The sequence below is a fragment of the Nomascus leucogenys genome, chromosome 1a, assembly GCF_006542625.1.
Source record: "Nomascus leucogenys isolate Asia chromosome 1a, Asia_NLE_v1, whole genome shotgun sequence".
NCBI classification, from domain to species: Eukaryota; Metazoa; Chordata; class Mammalia; order Primates; family Hylobatidae; genus Nomascus; species Nomascus leucogenys.
In genome coordinates, this window is record NC_044381.1 from 78410975 (window position 1) to 78435742 (window position 24768).

Sequence of the window (24768 nt, forward strand, 5' to 3'; positions counted from 1 at the left end):
AGCAGCCCTGAACTAACTGGCCTGGGGCTCTTTATTCTCAGGCTACCAAGAAAAGAAAAAAACGCTAAGAAGCAGGGACCTGGCTGCTTGATCTTCCCTATGGTCACTGGCTCTTCCTGAACAGGCATGTAATGAAGTAGTGTGGAACAGTAAGAAAGCTCCTACAGGCAGGGGCCATCCATGAAGACTCTTCTAAGGCAATGGGGTCTTCAAATGGAATGCACAGCCAACAAAAGCAAAAATAAGTGAGAGGGAGTACATCAAACTAAAAAGCTGCTGCATAGGACAGGAAACACTTGACAAAATGAAAAGGCAACCTATGGAAAGGGAGAAAATAGTTGCAGATCTGATAAGGGGTTAGTATCCAAAGCATATAAGCAACTTATACAACCCAATAGCAAAAACTAATAATAATAACCTGATTAAAATGGACAAAGGACCTGAATAGACATTTCTCCAAAGAAGATATGCACATGGCCAGTAGGTTTCTGAAAAGTTGCTCAACATCACTAACCATCTGGGAAATGCAAATGAAAACCACAATGAAATATCACCTCATATGTGTTAGAATGGTTATCAAAAAACCAGAGGGCAGGTGTTGGCAAGGGTGTGAAGAAAAGGGAACCCTATGCACTGTTGGTGGAAATGTAAATTGGTGCAGCCACTAAGCAAAACAATATGTAGGTTCCTCAAAAAAATTACAAATAGAACTATCATATGACCCAGCAATCCCATTCCTGGATCTATAACCAAAGGAATTGGAATCTGGATCTCAGAGATGTCTGCACTCTTATGATCATTGCAGCGTTATTCACGATAGTCAAAATATGGAAACAATCTAAATGTCCTTCTGCAGACAAATAGGTAAAGAAAATTTGCTATGGAATATTATTCAGCCTTAAAAAAGAAGGAAATCCTATCATTCCAGACAGTGTGGATGGGCCTGGAGGAGACTATGCCAAATGAAATAAGGCAGACCCAGAAAGACAGATACTGCATGATCTCACTCATATATGGAATCTAAAATAGTCAAATTCATAGAAGCAGGGAGTAGAATGGTGGTTGCCAAGGGTGGTTGGGGGACAGAGAAATGGGAAGATGTTGATCAAAGGGTACAAAATTTCAGTTATGCAAGATAAATAAGCTCTGTAAATCCTACTGTACAACATAGGGCCTATGATTAACAATGCTGTACTGTATACTTAAAATTTTGCTAAGATAGTACATCTTAAGTGCTCTTTTCACCAAGAAAAAACACAAAGGAGGCAGGAGGAAACCTTTGAAGATGATGTATAGGTTTATTGCACTGACAGTAGTGATGATTTTACAGGTATACACCTGTCCAAACACATCAAGTTGCATACATTAAATATCTACAGCTTTTTGTATGTCAGTTATTCCTTAATAAAGCAGTTATTTTTAAAAATCTTCTTCCCTTTGGTCCCCCAACCTTTAACATGGCAATTGACACGGCAATTGACATGCTAAAAGCTACTGTATTTCCTTGATTTAAAAAAACCACAGGTCACAAAATGCCCATGATTGCTGATTTGATTAAAACAACTGTACTAGCAGCTGCCAAGTGTTTTTTTGGCCGTTAGTTTTAAGGAACATTCCTGTTTCCGAAGCATCAAAGGGGAGGGAGCAGCACAGATCATAGAATCAAAGTGATGCAGAGATTAGAGTTGTGTTCCCCTCTAGGTAGTGATAGAGGAATTGTTTCCTCTCTAGGCACAGTGATAGAGGGTGGCTTTGTTAACAATATTATTAAGGCCATCTTACTGACAGCGAAAGGGAAACAAGACAGAGCCTTGATAGTTGGGTAAAATGATCAGTTAAATTTGAAAGCGCTTCCTTTTGTATGTTCTGGTCAGTCTTCTGCAGGAGGAGGATGTATAAAGTCCACCGTGTCAGAAAAGCAGTCAGTCTACCCCTCCCCAGTTTCCATCTGGGTATCTTTGTGCTCCTGGTCATTTCTTTCCCAGAAATTGGGGGATCTGGTCTCAGATAAGAGGAGTGGGTTTGGATGTCCCAATATCACATATGGTAAAGATGAAAAACATGGATAAGATGGTTGAGTTTATCTTGTATATGAGGCCATGTGTTGTAAATGGTCTTTTTTTGCTAACTTTCTTGACTCTGTAGATATATCTTGAAGAGTGAAGCATGAGGACACTGTTTTACTCAGTCAGAACCTAGAGTCAAGTTTTTTTCTGTTATTTTCTCAAGACAGTGCTACCAATTAGATTTGTATGCATCCCATTTGTCCTCACTTGATTCCCATCCATGTTCTCACCTTCTCCAAGGTGACCATTATTCTGATTAATGTTCAGATTCCTGTAATGCATTATTAGCACTGGGTGCTGGGTCTGAGCCTGTCCAGGGTCTGGAGAGCTATGCAGAGATAGAAGTGGACTCCAGAAAGAGGCCCCTGAATCCTGCCATTCCCTCTCCAAGGTGCCAGAGTTTGCAGTTTCCAGGAATTGCATTTGATGCAGATTGTAAATTATGGCATAAATATGTATTTGTGTCTTAAATGACTTTTTTAGTTTGGAGAATGCCCTTCACCCTATGACTGGCATACTGCAACACACTCATTAGCCCTTTGTTGGCTGACACTTTGAAAACACGCAGGCTGAGAGACCATTGTTAAGTCATCCATGGGCTTTGTTTGACCATGAAGGAGACTTCTTCACCATTAAGTTACCAGGTTCAGCAGGTCCTGGGCACCTGCTTTGTGCTGTTTGCCTCTGAAGATCAAAAGATAAATCAGAATCTTTGCTCTCAGGATTTAGTCTACTGGGAATTCTAAACACACATAAATTGACGATGTAAGATATGGTACCATAAATGCTCAGAGTGAAATGCAGACAGAATACAGTGAGAGCTCAGAAAAGGCAACTATGAATGTTGGCTGGGTGTGGTGGCTCACGCCTGTAATCCCAGTACTTTGGGAGACCAAGGTGGGCAGATCACTTGAGGTCAGGAGTTTGAAACCAGCCCGGCCAACATGGTGAGACTCTGTCTCTACTAAAAATACAAAAATAAATAAGTAAAAAAAAAGTAAAATAAATAAAAACTAGCCAGGCATGGTGGTGGGTTCCTGTAATCTCAGCTACTTGGGAGGCTGAGGCAGGAGGATCACTTGAATCTGGGAGGCAGAGGTTATAGTGAGCCAAGATCGTGTCACTGCACTCCAGCCTGGGTGACAAAGTGAGGCTCCGTCTCAAAAAAAACAAAACAAAACAAAACAAAACAAAAAAAAACTATGAATGCTGACGGAGAGGTTCAGTGGAGGCCTTGAAGAGATGACACTTGATTCTGATATGCAAGTTTTCCATTAACAGTGAAACAAGGAAGTCCATGCTAGGTAGACATAGCGATAGGGACAGAGGCATGGAGGCAGAAAAGCATCCTGTGCTAAGGAATCATGAGGACTCAGTATGACCAGATGACCAGAGCCTGGGAAGGAGCAGGGCAGAGGTGGCAGCTGAGGTAGGTGGGGGTGAGAACATGGAAGGTTTTGAATGTTGGGCTAGGAAGTGTGGGCTTTATTTTATTTGCCTTTCAATAGAAGCCATCAGAGGTTTTTGAGGAAGAGACTAACAGGAAATAAATGCAGTGTGTTAGAGTACAGAGGAGTAAGCCTGGAAGCCAGGAGTTCAAGTAGGAGGTCTTATCATAGGTCAGGCAAGAAACAGTCACAGCTTGGGGCAAGCCAGTAATGGTGGGAAGGGAAAGGAAAAGAGGAGGGGGAGTGATTCACATCAAAGGGAGTCCAATGATGTGGATGGGGGACCAAGGAGTAGGCATTAAAGATGACTCCAAGATTTTCAGTGAAGGAACTTTTAACTGAGTAGGGACAGCAACAGAGTACAGTTTAGTTTTTATTTTTTTGTGTTTGAAGAAACACTTCTGGTAGTTTTGCCCATAAAGCAGTTAGAGATGCAGGCCTGGCTCTCCAGAGAGAGGTGTCAGGATAGGGATTTAGATTGGGTAGCCATCTGTCTAGGGGAATACTTGAACTCATGGGACTCAACTGCACAGGTAGAGTGCCAAGCAGGGCAAGTGTGCACAACTGGGCAGATCGGGCCCTGAACAACTCTAGGGAGTGCCACTGTATCCTAGTCATCATAGATTTGTATAATGATTGAATTTTCTGGCAGATGGCAGTCAGATGTCTTGAGAAAGGGGCACCTTTTTCTAATTTGCACAAAGGTACCATATGGTGCGGCAGGAATGCTGGAAGTAAACCCAGGCAAGAGCCAAGAACAGAACCTTAGGGAACCAGCTACCCTATAAGGGAGGGTGGAGGAGGAGGAGCCTCCAGAGGAGACACTTAGGCGTGGTGAGAAACTTAGTTAGGATTTAAGTGTTTAGTTGCCTCCAATTTGCCTGAAAATAGAGTCACCACACAGTGAACTCTCATCTTACTTTGGTTTCATGACTCAAGTAGAGCCTCTGCTCATATTATCCATCAGTTCTTCCTTTTCACATAGCCGGTGAGTTTTCCTTGGCACTAGCAAGTGGGATAATTAACTGTCTCCATTTGGTTCGGATGTAGAATTATTAAACCTGTGGTTCTGCTCTTGAGAGCCAATGCCTGGCAGGTGACCGTGGTCCAGGGCGAATACCCGCTGCAAAGCCTCCTCTAGAAGGCCCACTGCAGAGCCTGCCTGGGGAGCTCCTAGGAGGGCAAAGGGCACCCTGCCAGGCATCTCACCTGTCACACCTGGCTCTAGCCAGATAGGAGTCAGATTGGGGCAGCCCCCCACCCAGAACTGCCAGAGCCTCTCAGATGGCTCCAAGTCCTCACCTCTGAGGGCCTGGCAGGGTGAAGAAAGCTCCTTGCCTCCTGAACCACATAAGAAAGAAAAGGCATCCCCAGAGCCATAGCTTGGAGGCTTGGCTCCTTTATGGCATAAACTACAAAGGCGCACAGCCTCCCCAATGTGTGCCAATAAGATGGCATAAATGCTTCTTGCGGAAGAGAAAGCTTGTGCCCCGCCTTGGCACATGATCCTCTGCCCACACATGCTTGTCATTGCTGCTTCCTGGCATTTGTGACCTCCTTTGCATCAGTGGAAAGTTACAGGAGGAGAGATAGCACCACCTTTCTAGTCAGGAACGTGTCACGCAACCCAGATCAAAAACTTCAAGTTCACTTCTGTGTCAATGGGATCCAGACTCTGTGGGCGGATAGAACATTGTATGGAAAGGCTGTAAAACTCAGAGTGAAACTGCAGTTTTTATCTGAGTGGCTGGAACTCTAGCTTGTTTATTACCTAGATCAGACAGTTAAAATGTTCTACGTTCAAATAATTCATGTTTTTCAGATCTTGAATTTTGGTAAATTTTTTTCAGCAGTTGATTCTGTTTCTTAATTTGAGGAATAGCGTTCCTTTTCTAATGGGAAAATGTATCACTTGTCATGTCTGTGGTGCTTGCTTGTGTTTTACAAACTACATGAGCGTAGGCTGTCTGGCTCTGGGGATCAGAAGCACTCAGGGAGCTCTGGGGACAGGATTTCATACACTACATCCTGAAACTGGGCAGATGATCACATGACCCCAATTTTTTTTTTTTTTTTAAGCAGGGCTCAGAAGCAGAGAGGGAAAGAGAATTTTTCCACAGCCTCAGAGAGAAAATCCAGGAAAATCCAGGAGTAGAACTCATGAGGCTGAGGTTCTGGAACTGTGTTCCCAAACTGCCTTCTCTGGAAAAAATGCAGAGGGAACCAGCCGATTCCTGGTAAAAAATTTTTGACTTACTGACTTTCAAAAAGAAATGAGTTCCATATGATGGGAATTGCATTCTTTGATTTGGGCTTAAAGGATTGTCTGAGCTTTTAAATGGTTTCCTATGTAATATTCCATCTCTTCTGGTTTGGGAGTTTTCCATGAAATGCCTTTTTTAAAAAAACCCAAAGCATCAAATGAGCTTTTCAGCTTGATGAAGAACTTAAGAAATTTCATCATTCCTTTTCTTCCTGGCTGACCTTTTAATTTTACGTAAGATGTACAGGAGTGATTTGTCTTGTCTGGTTTGTAAGGATTTTTAATCACCAGCCACACACATTAGTCACTGGCTTTTGTACCTACAAGCCCAATTTTCTTTGTTTTGGGGTTTTTTTTTAAAAGTTTGTTTGTTCATTTATTTGGAGACGTGGATCTTGTTCTGTCACCCAGGCTGGAGTGCAGTGGCATGATCATATCCTCAAACTCCTGGATTCACGTGATCCTTCCACCTCAGTCTCCCAAGTAGCTGGGACCACAGGTACACACCACCACACCCAGCTAGTTTTAAAAAAATTTTTATAGAGACAGGGTCTCACTGTGTTGCCCAAGCTGACACTTACAGTAACAGTAGGATCAGACTGAGAGCTGGAAAAGGAACAGTGCAATGGGATTGGTAGCATAAAAGATTTACCACCAGATGCAGAAAGCAGTTCTCACCATTGCTTCCTCATTTCCTTAGCAACCACCATGCGCAGAACTTTACACTTTACACTCAAGGGGTGTATGGATAAAGGGAATGCAACCAAAGTTTAAGGTAAGAAACTCAGAGCTTGTTCAGTTCAGTTAGTACTTAATTGGCTACCCAGCCTTGTGCCAGGTACCTTGTTCTGGGACAAGAGAGCTGAAATAAGCATGGAGAAGATCTGCAGGGAAACCAACAGATACAATCAGTGCAAGAAATGCTGTCATTAGAAGTATGTACCAAACACCATTGGAGTACAGGCGGAGAGACACCAAACTTGGCCTAGGAAGGGATGCAGAGGCTTTGGAGACAGAGAAGCTTCAGTTAAGAGTGAAGAAGTCAGGCCAGGAGAGAAATGGGCTCTTCCATTTATCTGTGGTGGTAAACCAATGTATTTTAATTTTTCCTTTTTCAGTCCGTTTAGGACCAATACTTTTTATAAAATATATTAAAAAGTAAATTACTAGAAAAATGAAATTTCCAAATACATATAAAACAGAAGCCCACATTTTATTATTAGATTCAGCGGACATATATTGTCATGTAGTATGACAGTATGATAGTTTGTCGTACTGTCAAATAGTTATAAAAGTTTCTAAAAACTCTGTGCCTCTACTTTTACCTCACCATGGTTCAGCGCCAGTTTGCAGATGAGCAGCAGTTTGTGGACCACACTTTGAGTAGCATTGCCCTGGGCAGAGGAGGACATATGTGAGGATATAGTGATTGACTGATGTGAGAAATGTGGAGGGAATATCATCGTGTTCCATCCCATCATTTTACAGATGAGGAAACTGAGGCCCAGAAAGGTGACAGAGCTAAGACCAGAGTCCCTGCTTTCTAACTCAAGACAGTTGTTCTTCTTGTCCTTTGACTAACTCACCTGAACAGTTACCAGATAGCACCAGCATTCCAGCATGCCTACCCCGCTTCACCCACGCCTATTGCCTCTGAAGAAAGGGAAGAATCTGTGTCCATCAGAATGTGCCGGGGATACCAGGACACCAGCCTGCTGCCCAACCTGGCTGACCCGTCTGCTCACGGACCCTGTCTTAATGACAGAAGCCACTCCAAGAGTTCACTGTGTCCTGCAGTAGCCAGTTAAATTCATGTAAATCCTGTTTGGGCAGTCAGTGGAATTTTTAATACTCCTCTCCTTTAAAAAAAAAAAAAAAAAAAAAAAGGAACAAAGGTTTTTCTCATCTATAAGCCAAACATGAGCAGGCAGTCACCAAGCAGGGCAAATTGTTATCTCTGGGAATCAGTTTGATTCTAGACTGGTCTTGAAGGATTGACGCCTGATCTGGGGTGGACTTGAGCGCCACAGAGTGTGCTGTCCTGGTCTTAGGTCATCCCCAAGACAGGGGACCTCTGCAGGCAATAGCAGCTTCACGTTGGCTGTAGAGGTCCCAGATGGGTACCAGGGTCCCAGCACAAACCAGAGTCCACCCAGCTCCCCCCACATCCTCCCTAATCCTTCCTCACTGCGGTCTCCTGGGAACCTAGCCAAACCCAATGGTCAGGGAGGGAGTTGCTGTTCAGATTAATAGCCATTTATTATGGGCCTGCTATTTGCAAAGCACTGTGTTAGGCACTGAAGGGAACCCCAAAATATAAAGATATAGAAACGAATGCAATGAGTCTCCTCATGGAGATTGCATTTTAGATAGAGAAATAAGTCATATAACAGCCCAGGCGGGATTTTGAAATTTGTTCTCTCTGCCTGCCTCTTTTGGTCCCCATGACCAAAGAAGGCAAACACCAGTGCAGTGGCATTGATATAAATTCTTAAATGTGAACATGGCACTTGGAGTTGATTGCTTATTTGTGAAAATACATGATAAAAATATTCATAGATTCAGACATGTCAAAAAGATTCCTTCATTTATCACAGAATTGTTTATAACAGTGAAAAATTTAAAAAGTCTGCAGGTGGCCTTGCATGATCTGGGTTTTATCACACCACTGAGTGTCAAACCAGCATCTGCTGTTGGGTATGGGTCCTAAGCAATTAGACAGGGAGAGGGTGAAGAACAAGGACTGGCTGTACAGTTGAATTTTATTTGATTACATTGTGAAGTACAGATACTGTTTCACTTCCTGGGAATTTTGTGTTTTATTTCTGGAGATTTGAAATTCTCCAGAATGGAAATAAAGTTCTCCAGCCACTGTGGTGGTGTGGATAGCAACAGGATTCAGTGACTTCCCTTATCCTCGTTCAACTTATTCTACCTAGCAGAACCAGTCACTTGTGGTGAATTCAGTGGCGTTTGACAGTCTAGGATGAACCGAATGAACCTCAGTTTAAACCAGCTTTTTGTCATTGTACTGACCTGGGCACTTGGCACTAAACAGAGATCTTAATTCCTATATCTTAGTGCATCAGAATTTGGTCTTAGCAGAGATGTCAATAGACGAAGGTGTTGTGGCTGGTTGGGTTTAACCGGTTCTGGAGGCATTTTGCTCGTTGCCCAAGGTACTGGTGCCAGACCATGTCACTGTATGACCCATCTGGCTTTGGCTCCTGGCTCTATTACCCAGCGAGCAGTTTATAAGCTAGATGTGTCACTTAATAGTAGGCATACCTGCCCAAAATGCAAAAGCTTACAGTAGTTATCTAGAATTTACAAAGCTTGTTTTTACTCTTTATCAATATGGATTCTTATAAAAATCATGACAATAGGCCATGTAGATATTATCTTTCTTGTTGCTGAATAAATAATAGCCAAGGGCTCTATAGCACTTAATGCATTCCAGGTGCTATGCTAAACCATTCACATTAAGTAACTCATCATTTCTATGAGGCAGGAACTGTTGTTATCTACATTTCTTGATGAGGAAATAAGCCCAGAGTGGTTAAGTAACTTGCCCAAGATCACACAGCTAGTAAAACTAAAACTAAACTCAGCTAATCAGGCTCTAAAGTCTGTGCCCGTAGCCTCACAATATACTGCCCATTGAAATCAGACAGACAGATGAGATGTGGTATGACCTCCCCAAGGCCACTTGGGTAGGGGAGGGAAGCAGATTGAGGGAGGCAACTGTAAAAGCATGGTTGGGAAGTTGTCCTTGGCTCATCTCTCTATATGGCACAGGGCTCCAAACTGAAATAGCCACTATTGGGTCAAGATTAGTCCAGCATTTAGGCAAGAAGAATGTTAGTCCAGTCATCTGCTACTTTTGCTAGCATGTATGGTGGTGACACTTTTTAAACTAAAAGTAACACACATAGGCTAAAAAATAAATTTTCCCTGATTTTTGAACTCTGTTTACTTTTAAGATCTTAGGAAGTTATAATGACTCACACTTGCACATTTAATAATGACTTTTATTAAGAATGCTATGACACAAAATTAGAAACATTCTTCAGACAGTGTCTCCACATGTAAGTACTTAAAGAAAACAACTAAAAGGCTATTTGGGAAAACTGGGCCCTTTGGTTGCAAAACCAAGTGCTGGGGCCAGAGTGAGTGCTCAAGAAGTACCAGTGAGTTCTCCCAAGGGAAATTTCTTAGGGGAAAATGTGATGTCTTTTGCACATGTTACTATGATGTAAGTCCAGTATTGGTAGGAAATCAGTAAAATTCCCTGAACTTTACTGTGTGTTGCCGTCTTGTGTCCAGCCCGTGATCGACATTCTAGAGATGATATGAGAAATATTCCAGACCTGACCTTAGAGTTTGTAATCCAGTTAGGATAAGCAAAGCGTTTTATGCAAAACATAGTTAGAGACCCAAGCAATATCATCTATAATCTAGAAGTAAAACGTGAGGTATGTTTTTAATTCCAAGAGCCTGTGAGTGGTTCTGAAGTACAAGTGTCCTCTTGTGTTTTTCAGAGGTTTCTGTTTAGATGGCTCAGGTTTAATCTCTAACGGGGATAGCAGGGAACCAGATGAGACCTGCTGAGGTGGCCACGGTACTGATTGTAGTGGGCAGGCTGCCTCCCCTCTGATATTGCATAAGGCGTTACTAATGCTGGCAACAGTTTGCATTTAGCCAATTGCCAAAAGAGCCTGCACATCCCTCCTGAGGTTAGTCCCGTAAATTCTGCTCTTTCCTGTCGTAAAGCATTCCTCATCACCACCTCTCTTTTCACACTTTATGCAAGGCCGTGCACTGGGACAGCAAATGGCTGCAACTTTCACTGCTTGCTTTTCCCAAGTCGAAGAAAAGTTCCAACGCTGGCAAAGCAAGGACATTGCTATTTTCTGACAATCGAATGTCTTCGAGGAACTAGCCTCAGTGCTGATAGAGTCTGTGTTCCTCTAGTAAGAATAGCGCTGTTTCCATTAGAGGGGACCAGGATGGGCAGACAGGCTAAGACGTCTGATTACTCTTTGCTGTGTATTTGTATGACAGCTCGGGTGTCTGGCTTACCTTCCTGAGGATGACAGCCATAGCATTATCCATTTAATAACGGCCACAGTGACAGTGCTGATAATGGCTAGCATTTACCTAGCACTGTGTGCCCTGGAACATTTAATAGTTTCACTCTATGAACTCGTTTGTTGGTCTTCATGCCATGTATCCAACATAAAGCTAGCAGGACCCATCTGTCCTTGCCCATCCTTATTCTGTGCCACAGCCACCCCTGATTGTGATTAAGATAATGTTAAAGAGGGAACTGATTTCTGATTTCTCCTCATTCAAAACCATTCTGTCATCTTCATGCACATGCCCTGCAGGCAGCCAGCCAGTAAGGGGTCCTTCATACCTATCCTGTTCCTGGCTGGTGGCTCTCAGAATCTGCTGTGGCTTTTGATCCTGTTTGTCCTCCTGCCCTTGAGTGACTGGCTATCAGAAAACCTTCATTTCCTTGTTGGATTCTGCCTCCAGGAAGCAAAGCCGGCCCAGTGGTTTCTGTGGGTCAGCTGCGCTTGGCTGTCTGCACTGGGGAAGAGATTTGGCTTGTTGGCTGTTTTATGCCCCTTGGACTGTCAGGTCCAAGTGTACTGTTGGCTGCAGCATCCAGTCTGTGTTATCAGAGCAAGGCCCTATGGTCAGGAGACCCTTAGCCGCCAAAGTTCTGTTGTCTCCTGGTGTCTTTGCCTGAAGTCCTCTGGCCTTCCTATGTTTCATCACTGAGTGCATCTATAAGCTGACCCGCTGCCAGGTATCATGTCTGAGCATTTTGGCAAGGAGAGTCCGTGAGAGAGGTTTTCTTGGCAACCACAAAATAAAAGTACTGTCAGGAGCTGCTAAATAAATTTGCACCGCTTCAGCCAGGGAATTTCAGCTCTCCTGGGTGGGATAGTGATAGGTGATGTGGAATGCAAAAAAAAAAAAGAAAAAAAAATTATGAGGCTCAGCTGTCAGCTTGATGGCTCATTTATTTGATGGTCCTAAGGAGATGTATGATTGGTACACTGAGGATGTTTATCAAACTCATTTCCTCTTGTATTTGTCCAGAGAGTCAGCGAATGGGGTTTTTTTTGGTAAATTTTTTCTACCATGAGACAAAGTGAGGGGAAATCTCTGAGTCCCTTTGCTCAAGTTAAGTTGGTCCTGTGTATCTGCAGTGGTGATGGTGGGAACATACTGCCTACATGTCAAGGGCATCAAACACCCAGAACAGGATGAAGACCAATACCTAGTCTATGGGAATTAGTTTGTGAGTCTGTGCCCTGTTTGTTTCTTTGTTTCATTATTGTTTTTTGAGACAGGATCTTGCCCTGCTGCCCATGCTGGAGTGCAGTAGCACAAACATAGCTCAGTGTAGCCTCCAACCCCTGGGCTCAAGCAATCCTCTCACCCCAGCCTCCCAAGTAGCTGGACCTACAGGAGTGTGCCACCATACCTGGCTAAGTTTTAAAAAAAATTTTATATAGCTGGACACAATGGCTCACACCTGCAATCCCAGCACTTTGGAAGGCTGAGGAGGGAGGATCACTTGAGCCTAAGAGTTTGGGACCAGCCTGGGCAATATAGTGAGACCCTATCTCTACAAAAAATTTAAAAATTAGCCGGGTGTGGTGGTGTGTGCCTGGAGTGCCAACTACTTGGAGGCCGAGGTGAGAGGATCGCTTGGGCACAGAAGGTCGTGGCTGCAGTGAGCTATGCTGCTGCACTCCAGTCTGGGCTACAGAATGAGATTATGAATGAATGAATGAATGAATGAATGAATGAATGAATAAATAAATAAATAAATAAATAAAATTTTTGTAGAGACACGGTCTCACTATGTTGCCTGGGATGGTCCCAATCTCCTAGTCTCAAGCAATCTTCCCACCCTGGCCCTGTTTTAAAGAGGGTGAAATAACCAGATTCAAATAGGAGTCATTTTTGTCATTTCTCATCCCAAGTAGCTGCTGGGAGGAGGTATGAGGCGGTAGTGGCGAAGAGCCTCAGAAGAGGCTTGGCAACACTTTCTGGGCGGAAATTGTTTTACTGACTTTCTTCATTATAAAATGAAGTATTTTGCATTCAGCCTCATAATGATGAATGTTCACATCTCATATATGTGGTCTTCAGCAGATATTCCAATAGGTCAGCCTCAGGAACACCAGATTAAGTGTCTGTGAGGAGAAATGGCATAAGGACCTCATTTAATAATTAGGAATGCTGCTGCTTTTAGTAGGAAATTCATTTTCATACTTAAGTTCATTCAGACTTCAGGGACACATTGTGGGGCTATTGAAAATATAAATGCCATCCACGACAATCATAGACACGTAGTAGACACTAAGTAATTTCTGTGGTGAAAAAAAAATGAGCTGACGGCAACAAGTTCAATTCTAAGTCTACAAATGTGCAGGTTCTCTAAGCAAATAAGATGTTTTTTTCCAACATTCCCTTGGAGCCTGGGTTCCAAAAGAAATCCTTTTCACTCCGACCAATGGGTCCTTTTCCCTGCACATCTTCCTTGGGAATTATGGCCTTAAATACTACAGAAACCGAAAAAAAAAAAGGATTAAAGCTAGAATATGTAAACACATTTTAATGACTTTTTCCTGGTTAACAAAGTAATACATGATTCCTATAGGAAATTTAGAAAATCCAAAACAGAAAATAAAAATCACTCATAAACATAACACCCAGAAATAGACTTTTATGTTTTTCCTCATCTCCTTTTTCCTGCTGTCTTTCCTCCTTTTTCCTCCTGTCTTTCCTCCTTTTCTTTATCCCTCTCCATCACAATTGTAACAAAAGAGAATATTGAAAATATAATTTCGTATCCTGTTCTTTCACTTAGAATTGTATCAGCCTATAAGTAAGTCATGAAACCCAGACGCTATGAAGGAAAGATTGATAACTGGACTATATTAAAACAAAACTTCAACCAGACAATAATATTTACAACCCATACAGCCAATATAAAAAATTATTACTATTCCATAATATGAGCTTCTTAAAACATAATCAAAAAGATAAACAACTCAAGTTTTTAAATGGTTAAACCATGTGAATAGGCAAGAAAAAATTCAAATGGCCATTAAACATATATTCTTCTTAAAGCTTAATCGCATTAATAGTCAAGAAATGAAACAATGAGCTCATTTTTCACTGGCAGTTTGGCAGGAATTAGAAGGATGATTCCATCTAGCCTGAACAAGGAAGCCAAAACATTGACACTTTCATGTGCTACTGGTGGGAATATAAATTGATGCAACCCTTTTGGAAGACAGTTTCTCTGCATCTGTTTAAATTTTAAATATTTATGCCCTTTGATATGGCATTTCCAGTTCTAAAAAAATGTATCCTAAATAAACACTCCTACAAGTGCACAAATCATGTTCATTACTCCATTGTTTGAAGTTGCAAAAAATTTAAAACAATCCAAATGTTTATATAGAGGAACTGGTTAAATTGTGGTACATTTTTGTAATGGAATTTTATGCAGCCATTATAGAGAATGAGCCAGAGGCATAGGAGGTATAAATATGTCCAAGACAATTGTTAAGTGAGAAAAGTATGTTACTGTATAATATTGTGTTCGTGTAGCATTGAGAAGAAAAGTTTGGAAGACTGAACTCATCATCATTTTCTCTATACTTTTTTCAGGAATGATTAATTTTATATAATGAAAATATTACTTTTATAATCAAAAAACCATTTTCAAATAACATTTAAAAATTCTGTTACAAACATTTCCTTACATTTTTAGTCCTTCATAAAAATTTAGCAGCTTTCATAAGATTCTGTCATAGAAACACCATCATTTATTTAGCCATTCCGTGGTTGATACATAATTTAGCTTTTTTTCAAATTATATATGATGCAGCAACCAATATCTTTGTAAAATAAGATTCTTAATTTTACACTCACAAGAGTATCACATCACATAGCAGAGATTGAGAATTTAACCTGAAAAGAATTCATTGGGTGATTCTGAATGTACAAGATTGATGTTTTTCTAATCTTTTTATTTTATTAATTAATTAATTTTTTAAGATAGAATTTCACTCTGTCACCCAGGCTGGAGTGCAGTGGTGTGATCATAGCTCACTGCAGCCTTGACCTCCCAGGCTCAAGTGATCTTCCCGCTTCGGCCTTCCAAAGTGCTGAGATTCAGGCGTAAGCCACTGGGCCCGGCCTTAATCTTTTTAAAGCTTACCTGGACTATAGATGGCCCATATGGAGGCAACAGATTTGGGCCCCACTCTCTAGGCACACAGCTCTGCTACCCTACTCTGAGTTTAATTTGTCACTAGTTTTTGTAGTCTCAGTGTAAAAAAGACCAGAGATCTTGGCCTCAGGAGATCCTCTTCCCAAGGCTCAGTCCCAGGCTCTCTCCTCATTTCATTGCTTCTCCTGAGGTGAACTCATCCACACCCAGGTAATGACTCTCAGATTTATAGCTCCAATCCAGCCTTCCCTTTGACATCTAGCCATGTGTATTCAGCTGCTTATTCAATATCTCCACTTGTATGTCTAAAAAATGTAGCTCAATCTGTCCAAAATAAATTCTGTGATCCAGAACTTGCTGATGCCTCCTTCCCTTTATCCCCTACATCCTTCCATTACTAAATCCCATTGCTTTCCCCCAATAGTTCTTGATACATCTAGTTCTCTTTACCTTACCACCCTCCCTATACCAGGCCACCATCATTTATCTCCTGGATACTCTAGTAGCTTCCCAAATGATCTCCTCATGTTCATTCTCAACTCCTCTGATATGGAGTCTTGTAAAACCGAAAATCTAATGCCATCCCTCTCCTGAGTCAGAGTTTTCCATGGTTTATTGGGCTAAAGACTGAAATCCTCACTGGCCCCTGCCTCATCTTGTCCATGCTGTCTCCTGTGTCCATGCTCCCTTCTCTCGCCATCCAGGACTCCAACCATACTAGTCTTCATTTCTTGACTGAACCCCCTCACCTCTGTTCCTTCCTTCTGAAATTCTCCTTACCCTCACTTTCCCTTCTTTCTGTCTCTTCACTTGGTTAATAATCTTCACAGTTCAGTTCAAATGTCACTTTCCTGGGAAATCTTCCCCCAGTGCTAGGTCAGGCCATCCCTTGATCTATTCCCATGTTTTCTCCTTATTGCACTCATCACAGTTGATCATTGTAAATTTAGTTGTGTGGTGATCTGTCTGCTTCTCCCACCAGACATTAACCCCCTTGTGGGTAGAGATGGTGCCCCCTTTGCTTACTATTGTATCCCAAGATCTTGGCATATGGCCAGGCTCGTGGACAATACTCAAAGAATGGTTGGGTGGGTGAAGGGATGGATATCTCATGTCAGGTGATGCATGAATGGCACTACTGTCTAACTCACGATGAAACCAAATGTTATGCTTTTGCTAATTCAGTGACTTTTCAAAAGTTTTTTGCCAATTTAATACAATCAGTCTTGCTTTGAAAAAATTTTAAGTATAAACCCAGACACTCAAAACACAAGCCAGTCCTAAGTAGTTTTATTCTAAAATTAAGATCATAACCCACATTCAGTCACTTGGCAGATGCCCCCTTTTCACACTTACCTACATGCTAGTTCTCCTCCTCAGGGGAAGGCAGCAAATGATCTGCACATTTGACCACTTGAGAGATTTGCTGTGCACTCCCCTATTCCTGTATCTTCAAGGACTGTGTAAAATCCATTGAACTCTATTTATGCACAAGCTAAGAAAAAAACCTTGCTTTGCAGTATTTCAATTATGCATTTCATAGTAATATGCATAAACATCCCTATATTATAGTGCCATCTTAGGATAGTTATTGATTCTCTCAGGTGGTTCTTGTTTCAATTAAAGTCCTTTCGGGAAATAGTCTATCAGGAGGATTGGCCAGTGACACCACTACATAGAAGGGATTGGGCTTGGTGTAGTAAGTCACAAGCCCAGGCCTTAGAGGTGAGCAGAAGTAAATCTGAATCCTGATTTTACCCTTGTCTAGCTATATGATCTTGGGGTAGAGCCTACTTCATAGGGTTATTTTGAGGATAAAATAAGAATATAGATAAAGCACTTAGCATTTGATGAACATTCAGTATATGTTAACCACTGAAGACACTGTTATTCTTGTTATTCACAAAAGCTTTTTTCCAGGTTTTCTGGACAGACCCGCAGACTCACCATCCCCAAATGAGCAACAGACAAATGGCAGTATGCTGACAATCATAAATTGACTGTGCATTTTATGATAATGGGTATCAAAGTTGTACTTTATTAAATAATTATTATCTTTTAGATTCAGATATTAAAATGTTTATAGATGAGATAGTTCATGTCTTGGATTTGTTTCAAAATAATCTGATAAAAGATGGATCAGGGAGGGAGAGAGTCGATGTAGAGAGGGAGTATGTTTGGACATGCATTGGCAGCTGCCCAGGCTGTGTGATCGGTATGGGAGTTGTGTCATTCTCCCTACTTTTGTCTGTTTTGAAATTTCCCATGATAAAAGTTGAAAAATATGTTGGAAATAGTTCATATAAATAGCTTCCTAGATTCATTCTTGTTCAAGGAGCCAGCTCTCAACTTGCTTTCCTTTATTTCTTTTGGAAGAGTAACTGATTCTAGTGATCTAAGCAGTAAGACTCATGTCAGTCTGTTTTATTACTCTCAGGATAGCTTATGGTGGAAACAAAATAAATCCAATTTCTGAATCTCCTTTGTCTTCAATGACTTGGGAATTCTCTCTGAAACTACTGTGGGCATTTTAAGTAACCCTGATTACCCAGCAAGAACAATGTAGCTTTCAGACAAGCACAGAGGATAGAATAACTCTTTCTACCCTTCTATGCTTGCATGACAAAAGCTGTAGCTATTAAATACCGGTGCTCAATAAGCTAATGAATGGCAAGCCGGTAATTGTGGTTTTGGCATTTTAGGATTTGAGCCTCTGCCCTGTATGAACTTGTAATCTTCATTGTGTAGCCTTGTTAAGTTCGGCTGCTGAGTTACATGTTGGCATAGGAAGCTGAGGCACTCCTAAGCCAAAAACTGACCTCTGCATATTTCAAACTGAAGTCAGGAGGCTTAGGGTGACTTCTTTTGCTTTAAAAAAAAATAAAAGTATGATTTCCCTTTAGAGTGGAAGCTGACCATGACTGTAAATGGCTTTATAATCCTTGGCTTTGTTTGAGTCACCCTCTCCATGTTCTGCTCTTCCGTTTGGATGCAAGCCAGCACGAGGATAAGTGTTCTGCTTGGTCCTCATTGTTTAATAATTGACCCTTCAAAATCACTTTCTTTCTCCAGCTTCACCAAAGAGAAGAATTTAAATTTTGATTTCAGGTTTCTTCTTTTCCCTCTCAAGTCTGTCTTTAAGGGGTAAAACATGTGGCTTTTTATAAGTTTAAGTACTTTGGAGCAAAGTTTATGGAGTGTCCTTCCATCCCCTAAAAATAAGATAGGCTCCGAGTTGGCCAGGGCAGTCCCATTGGGGTCCATCTGAAATGCTTCTGTTTATCCCTTTGGTCAGCACCTCCTGCCAGGACCATGCTGGAGCTACTAAGAAGGAAGACAGGTGCACAGAGAGAACCTTCTGGAATACAGTGTGGGGTGTGCTATCATAGAATATAAACTGGGCAACCTAGGAGCAGAGTTGATATTGCTGTGACTGTCTGGGGATATCAGGACAGACTTCATAGGGCAGGTATGAGATACTTGGGCTGAGGGCAGAACTGGTAGCCTGGAATTACGTTATGCTCTTAATTGAACCCTCTTGGGATCCCAGTTTGAGTGGTCTGTCTTATTAGATAGCACCTGGTATGAGAACAGCCATGGCGTTTCCTTTACAGCTCATACAGTTCTGAGAATGCCTAAAATTAGATTGAAATCAGGATTAAGGTGTCTAACCTGCCTTTGTGGCCTCGGGCATCCTGTGACCAGGATGATTCACATCCTTGTCTTGCCCACTTGTGTCTTCTGAGAGCTGCATCCCAAGAGTTCCCCATGCAGAGCTGATTGTAATAGTTGACTGACAAAACTGATGGCCCAGCACTTTCTCTCCCCGCACGATTCCTGCTGCCCATGACAGCAGCTGAGTAATAAGCAGTCAGACCTCTTACCTGGGACATTAGTCACAAGCTCTTAAGCAACTGCGGGTCAACGCTTGAGACCGTTGTGGATTTCTGTTAGCACTTGTTTCTGTTGCCCAAGAAGATCCTTTCCAAGACTTCAGCAGGCATACTGGCTTCGGGAAAATTCAGAAACTCAGTGACCTTGTTTGGAAATGTGAGTGATAGTGTTCTGGGCTCAGGTCCACACAGGCCTGGCTTGTCAGGCTAGGACACAGTGTCGATAAAGCTGGGCTCTTGGGCTTTGTCCCCCCGGCCGTGCTCTCTTCTGGGGCTGCAGACTAGTGTGTCTAACCTCAGCCAGGTGCCTCTCTACTGTGTGCCCGCAGTCCCAGAGGAGCCAGGCACCCAGGCCTTATAGTGCCTCCCAAGTCAGAAAACACTTGTGGAAGAACTGAGAGTGGTGGCCTCCTTCACTGGACAGGACCACGACCATCCTCACCCCTGCTCCCATCCTGCGCTGCTACGATTGCAACCTTTTATAGGTTAAATTGGCTGTGCTCATATGGTATGTGTGTGGTGGGGCAAGGGGAGGAAGCAGCTTCCACAAATCAGCCCACTGAAAACAGTCACTTATATGGGACATGGGATTCTGCATGGAGAAGGGCTGATTTGGAACCAGGACTGGGTTTGGGTTAGAGACACAGAAAGCTTGCTTCGCTGAAGTGGGCGCACAGGTACTCAGCATGCCTTTCCCTTATGCCCCTGACACCCGGGGAGGCTGCTACTAAGAGCAGAGAAGTCTGTTCTACGTTCCATTGATCTGTGCCATGAAAGCTTTGCTGCTTTAACCACACTTATTGGGGATTCCTGGAATACCAGACTTGGTTTCCATTCCTGGGCATTTTCTAGTGGCCATTTTCTGTAAGACCTGCATGGCCAGGCTGTATCAACTCACAGGACACCGTGTGGAAACCAGTCATGCCAGTTCTGTCATCACCTACCTCCTCCAAGCCAGCAACACGATCCAGGCTGGACAGAGACCAACCTTTTGCCTTGGGCCATGCAGGCCAGCAGACCTTGATTCTCATACTGAGGCAGGAAAATAGAACCTCGAGTGCCCTGACACAACCCACAGTGAATATGACACTCCAGAAAGAGCAGTCAGCTGCAGCCACTGAGAAGATGCCACAGCGAGGGGGGCTCCAGGCGGCCCAAGGCCATGGCAGCCTCCCACGATGGCAGTTAACCACAAAGCTCCAGGCCACCTAGCATCCCCCGCGTGACCTGCAGCCTCCTTGTCACTGATCAGCCTATGTGGGTTGCCTCTGAGCATATTGTTCCTTTAAAAACCAAAGTGTAAATGTCTCACCCAAAAGGCCAAGATGTTGCTCTGTCCAGTCTAGACTGTGCCTGTGAGGCTAGCAATGCCACGCTCCCTCTGTATGGGAGGGTGTGGGTGGCAGCAGGAGAACCAGGTGCTTGTGCTGGGAAGCAGCTTGTTTTAAGAGAGCACTGCCTTTTATTTGCAGACAGCTTTATCAGTACACGGCCATGTTCCTGCCGACCTTGAGGACTCTACCAAACAATCCTGCTGCTGGATATTCACTTCCTTCCACATGAATTCACTCTTAGGGATTGGAGGAGGGGTGGAAAATGCTTTGAACCAGAGTCTGCATAATCTACTAGGCTTCTTGTGCACCTGGGGTACCCACAAACAAACCCTGTTCTCACTCTGGTTTTCCTTTTCCTGGTTAACATCCCCACAAACATACTGGATTTAAGACAGAAACCCAGGAATCATCATTTCTGCTGCTTCTCTCTATCCATTTATCTCTAAGTGATTATCAAGCCTTATTACTGATTTTGCTTACACCGAAGCCCTACTTCCTTTCCCCTGACTGACTCCTTATTTTCCATTCCATTCATCACTGTCCTGGTTCAGGTCTTAACATCTCTTCCCTGGACAGTTTCAGCCTACCCTAACTGATCTTTTCTTGTCCAGCCAGGAATCTGTTACTCCCTTAATTAGGGAGCATCAATGAGTTCCTTTTGCCTAATATCTAAAAATCAAAATTCCTTAGTGTGGCATTCAGGACCCCTCCTGGTTTGAAGGACATAACTTTCCTCTGTAACCCTGAGATTTTTCATGGCCCCAGCACTCCTCTGTCCTGTGCTGCCTGCCCCTCAGCCTCCTCCACCATGCCCAGGGTTCTCTGAGTCCACCTGCACAGCCATACCGCTGGGCTTGCTGCCGTGTCCCTGCCCCATCCGCCTGTCCATGGCGGCCTTCTCACTCCCCCATCTCTGCCTGGGAGACTCTGACTCATGCTTTCAGACCCAGCTCAATTTCTGCTTCGGTTGTGAGGCTGTCTCTCTCTCCTCCCACTGGAAGGAATTGTTCTCTCTTATGTTTCTCTCATAGCACTTTGTTCATACCTTCATCATGCCACTAGGATGATACAGCAATTTGTGTGTTCCCCCTCCCCCACACCTCCCATTCTATCCTGTCCGTGTGTGTGTGTGTGTCTGTGTCTGTATATAAAATATATATCTATTTGTTTTAGACACACACACACACACACACACACACACAGAGTAAGTCTTTCTTCTTTTTTCATTTTAGAGACAGGGTCTCACCCTATCGCCCAGGCTGGAGTTCAGTGGTGCACGCTCAGCTCACTGCAGCCTCAACCTCCTGGGATCAAGTGATCCTCCCACCTCAGCCTCCCAAGTAGGTGGGACTACAGGTGCATGCCACCATGCCCAACTAATTTTTGTATTTTTTGTAGAGATGGGATGTTGCCCATGTTGCTCAGGCTAGTTTCAAACTCCTGAACTCAAGCAGTCTGCCTGCCTCAGCCTCCCAAGGTGTTGGGATTATAGGCACCCAGCCAACAAGTATTTCTTAAGTACATTATGCCAGGCATAATGGCGAACCGCATAAACACAATCCCTGCCGTCATGGAGCTTCTAGCCTAGCAAATATTTGTCTCCCATTACACTGTGAGTTCCTTGCAGATGAAGATCAGCTGTACTCCTAGTGCCTGTCACCACCCCTGGCACACAGTGGCCACCTCCCCTACGGGTGTTCACTCTGACTCTGATGGGTAGAGATGGGTGCTAGAGTGGAGGATGGGGGATAGGCTGAGTACGAGGTAAGTGGAAAGCCTGGAAAAGCCACATTCTGCCCTCTGTTTTTAAAGGACAGCCTACATTTTCCTGTGGTCAGCCCATTCTTAATGGGCCCATCATCTTGGAGCCATGAGGCAAGTTCTGAGACTTGATCTAAATGTGTCATCCAGATAGCACAGAGAAGTTTGTTCCTTTTGACGTGTGTACAGGAAGCTCATGTGGCCACATGTGGCCGCACTTGTGTGTGTGTGTGTGTGTGTGTGTGTGTGTGAGTGTGTGTGCCCATTCTGAGAGGCGGATGGTTTGGGGTCTGGCTGCCCTATCTCATGCTGCTCTTTGTATCTTTCAGAGATCTGAAACTGGACAACGTCCTGTTGGACCACGAGGGTCACTGTAAACTGGCAGACTTCGGAATGTGCAAGGAGGGGATTTGCAATGGTGTCACCACGGCCACATTCTGTGGCACGCCAGACTATATCGCTCCAGAGGTGAGTGCAGCTGCTTGATGCAGCTCTGAAATCTGAGCTCTCCAGTAACTCTGACCAGAAATGCCACTGGCTGCTTTTATGCGCTGCAGCTTTGGAGGCAGCATTGAAAGCCGACACCTCCAGACTCATTTATGGCTGATTGGGTGAATGATGGCTGAAAATGGCCTAAGTCCCTCTAATAAGAATTTGAGTTTAAAAAAAAAATATGTAAACTTTGCAGTTGCTTTGGGCTTTAGCCCTAAATGAAGACAAAGTGTACGCCATTCATGGCTATTTATTTTCCTCTTTGTCTCTACTTAGTGATTTAATTCCAGCATCATTTAGCAGAACTAAAGAAAGGCTCTTGAATCCTTGAATCCTTCCCGTATGAGTGAGTGAACCCAGTCTCCTTTTTTTTCCACACTGATGTATTTCCAGAACCCTTTCTGTTTGGGATCTGCACGAGCCCATCACAGTGGCCCAATCAGGCCATAAATATTTGTTCACCTAGATGAGAAGGCACCTCTGAGTTGACCACAGGGAAAACAGACCACTCCGTAGAAATGGAATGAAATACGCATGCTAGCACAGGAGACTTTTTTTTTAAACTTTGATATTTCCTAATGCATCAATTTCCCTAGTTATGAAGAACACATTTGTTAATCTGATGTATGAACCACCTCTCACGCTGCCCCCTTTGCACAGATCCTCCAGGAAATGCTGTATGGGCCTGCAGTAGACTGGTGGGCAATGGGTGTGTTGCTCTATGAGATGCTCTGCGGTCACGCGCCTTTTGAGGCAGAGAACGAAGATGACCTCTTTGAGGCCATACTGAATGACGAGGTGGTCTATCCTACCTGGCTCCATGAAGATGCCACAGGGATCCTAAAATCTGTAAGTTTGGCTTACCCAGCTAGCTTCCGATCTATTGCAAACCAGCTTGTTTTATGTGCTTCTTATGTCCTTTCAGTACCTCCCACCAGTAAACCACTAGCTCTAACTAAAATTTGTGTTGTTCTAATCTGAAGAATCAAAGAACCAGAGTTCTCTCAGGCTGTTACCCTCTCTTATGCAATAGTTATTTGGGGCCAATTTCAATAGCCCTTGATAACTTTGTTTGCCAAATAGCAAGTATTTCCAGCACTTCATAACTTTAGTTGAGGGGAGGTGATGTTTCCCCTTCATACAGTCAGGCCACACCAGAGTTTTGGGTCAAGTGAATGCCATTCCCAGCCTGTTATTATGTCAGTTTTGTTTCTGTTGGCATCTTCAAGGAGCAGGATGAAGGGGTAGGGTCTTTCTCTTAGGGCTGGGAGAGGAGAAGAAAGGTTTTCCAAACCTCTGCAGATCTCTTTTGCCTCCATGTTATTCTTATGCAAGCCAGGTGCCACGCCCAGGCTGCAGGTGCAATGTTGTAATGGATCATGTTGAGGAAGTCTTTTCTGTGTATGCAGTTAAGGCACTGTGCTGGATGCCTTTGAATTGAGGAAAAACATGTATTGGATGCCTTTATGTTGAAAATAAAGTACATGTAATTTGGGTCAGTTCTGTAACCACATTAGTTGAGCTCCAAAATCATGTACTTTCACCTGCTATATGCGGAAGGGATATAAAGGCAAATAAAAGATGAGTTTTTCAAGAAGGGATAAATCAGAACAATCTATATTCTGTTGGATAGTATCTATGGCATAAGAATTACTATCCTTAAGTTATATCCTTTCAGTAATTTGAGACAAAAGCGAAATGTGAGAAATATTTGCTATCTTGTTGAAAGACTTGTTTCTCTTTAGAAACTTCTAGCCCTATAATCAGTGCCATTTCAAGGATATTTTTTATGTGGGTCACTGTGTGCTGGGGCTGAAGGCTTGATTGGCCCTGAGAATCCTCTACATCACTAAAAGAGAAATAATCACAGAAATCCTTCTGAGGCAAATATTACCAAAGTGAATCATAACACATAGCTCAATCCTCAAGCTGAGGTGCCAGTACCCTCCTGAAATTGAGAAAGCACTAATCTCACAGAAATAAAAGCACAGTACTTTGGGATTCTACCAAATGTCTCCTATCTAACATGTTTTTGTAATAACAGTTCATTTGTTATATTAGTAGAAATTTTAGAGGAAACCATAAATATGGCTTTTATAATTTTATGGAAAAAAAAGTCATAGAGAAGGGCTTGTCTTCGTGGATTTGTGCCATGAAGTTTCTTAACTTCCTGAAGGGAAATATACTCACCTAGGTTGGCTGCAGCCAATTTTGATAACATAAACCACGATAACACAGGC

At 43.0% G+C, this 24768-nt stretch overlaps 1 protein-coding gene across 1 annotated transcript in view; it reads left to right on the top strand.

The window, feature by feature from the left end:
- PRKCH (protein kinase C eta) overlaps positions 1 to 24768 on the top strand; it is a 161475-nt gene that overhangs the window by 117401 nt on the left and 19306 nt on the right. Inside the window, exons 10-11 of the mRNA XM_030811678.1 lie at positions 22366 to 22504; positions 23189 to 23377. Coding sequence (XP_030667538.1) covers positions 22366 to 22504; positions 23189 to 23377 — 328 coding nt within the window. The remainder of the gene's footprint in view (positions 1 to 22365; positions 22505 to 23188; positions 23378 to 24768) is intronic.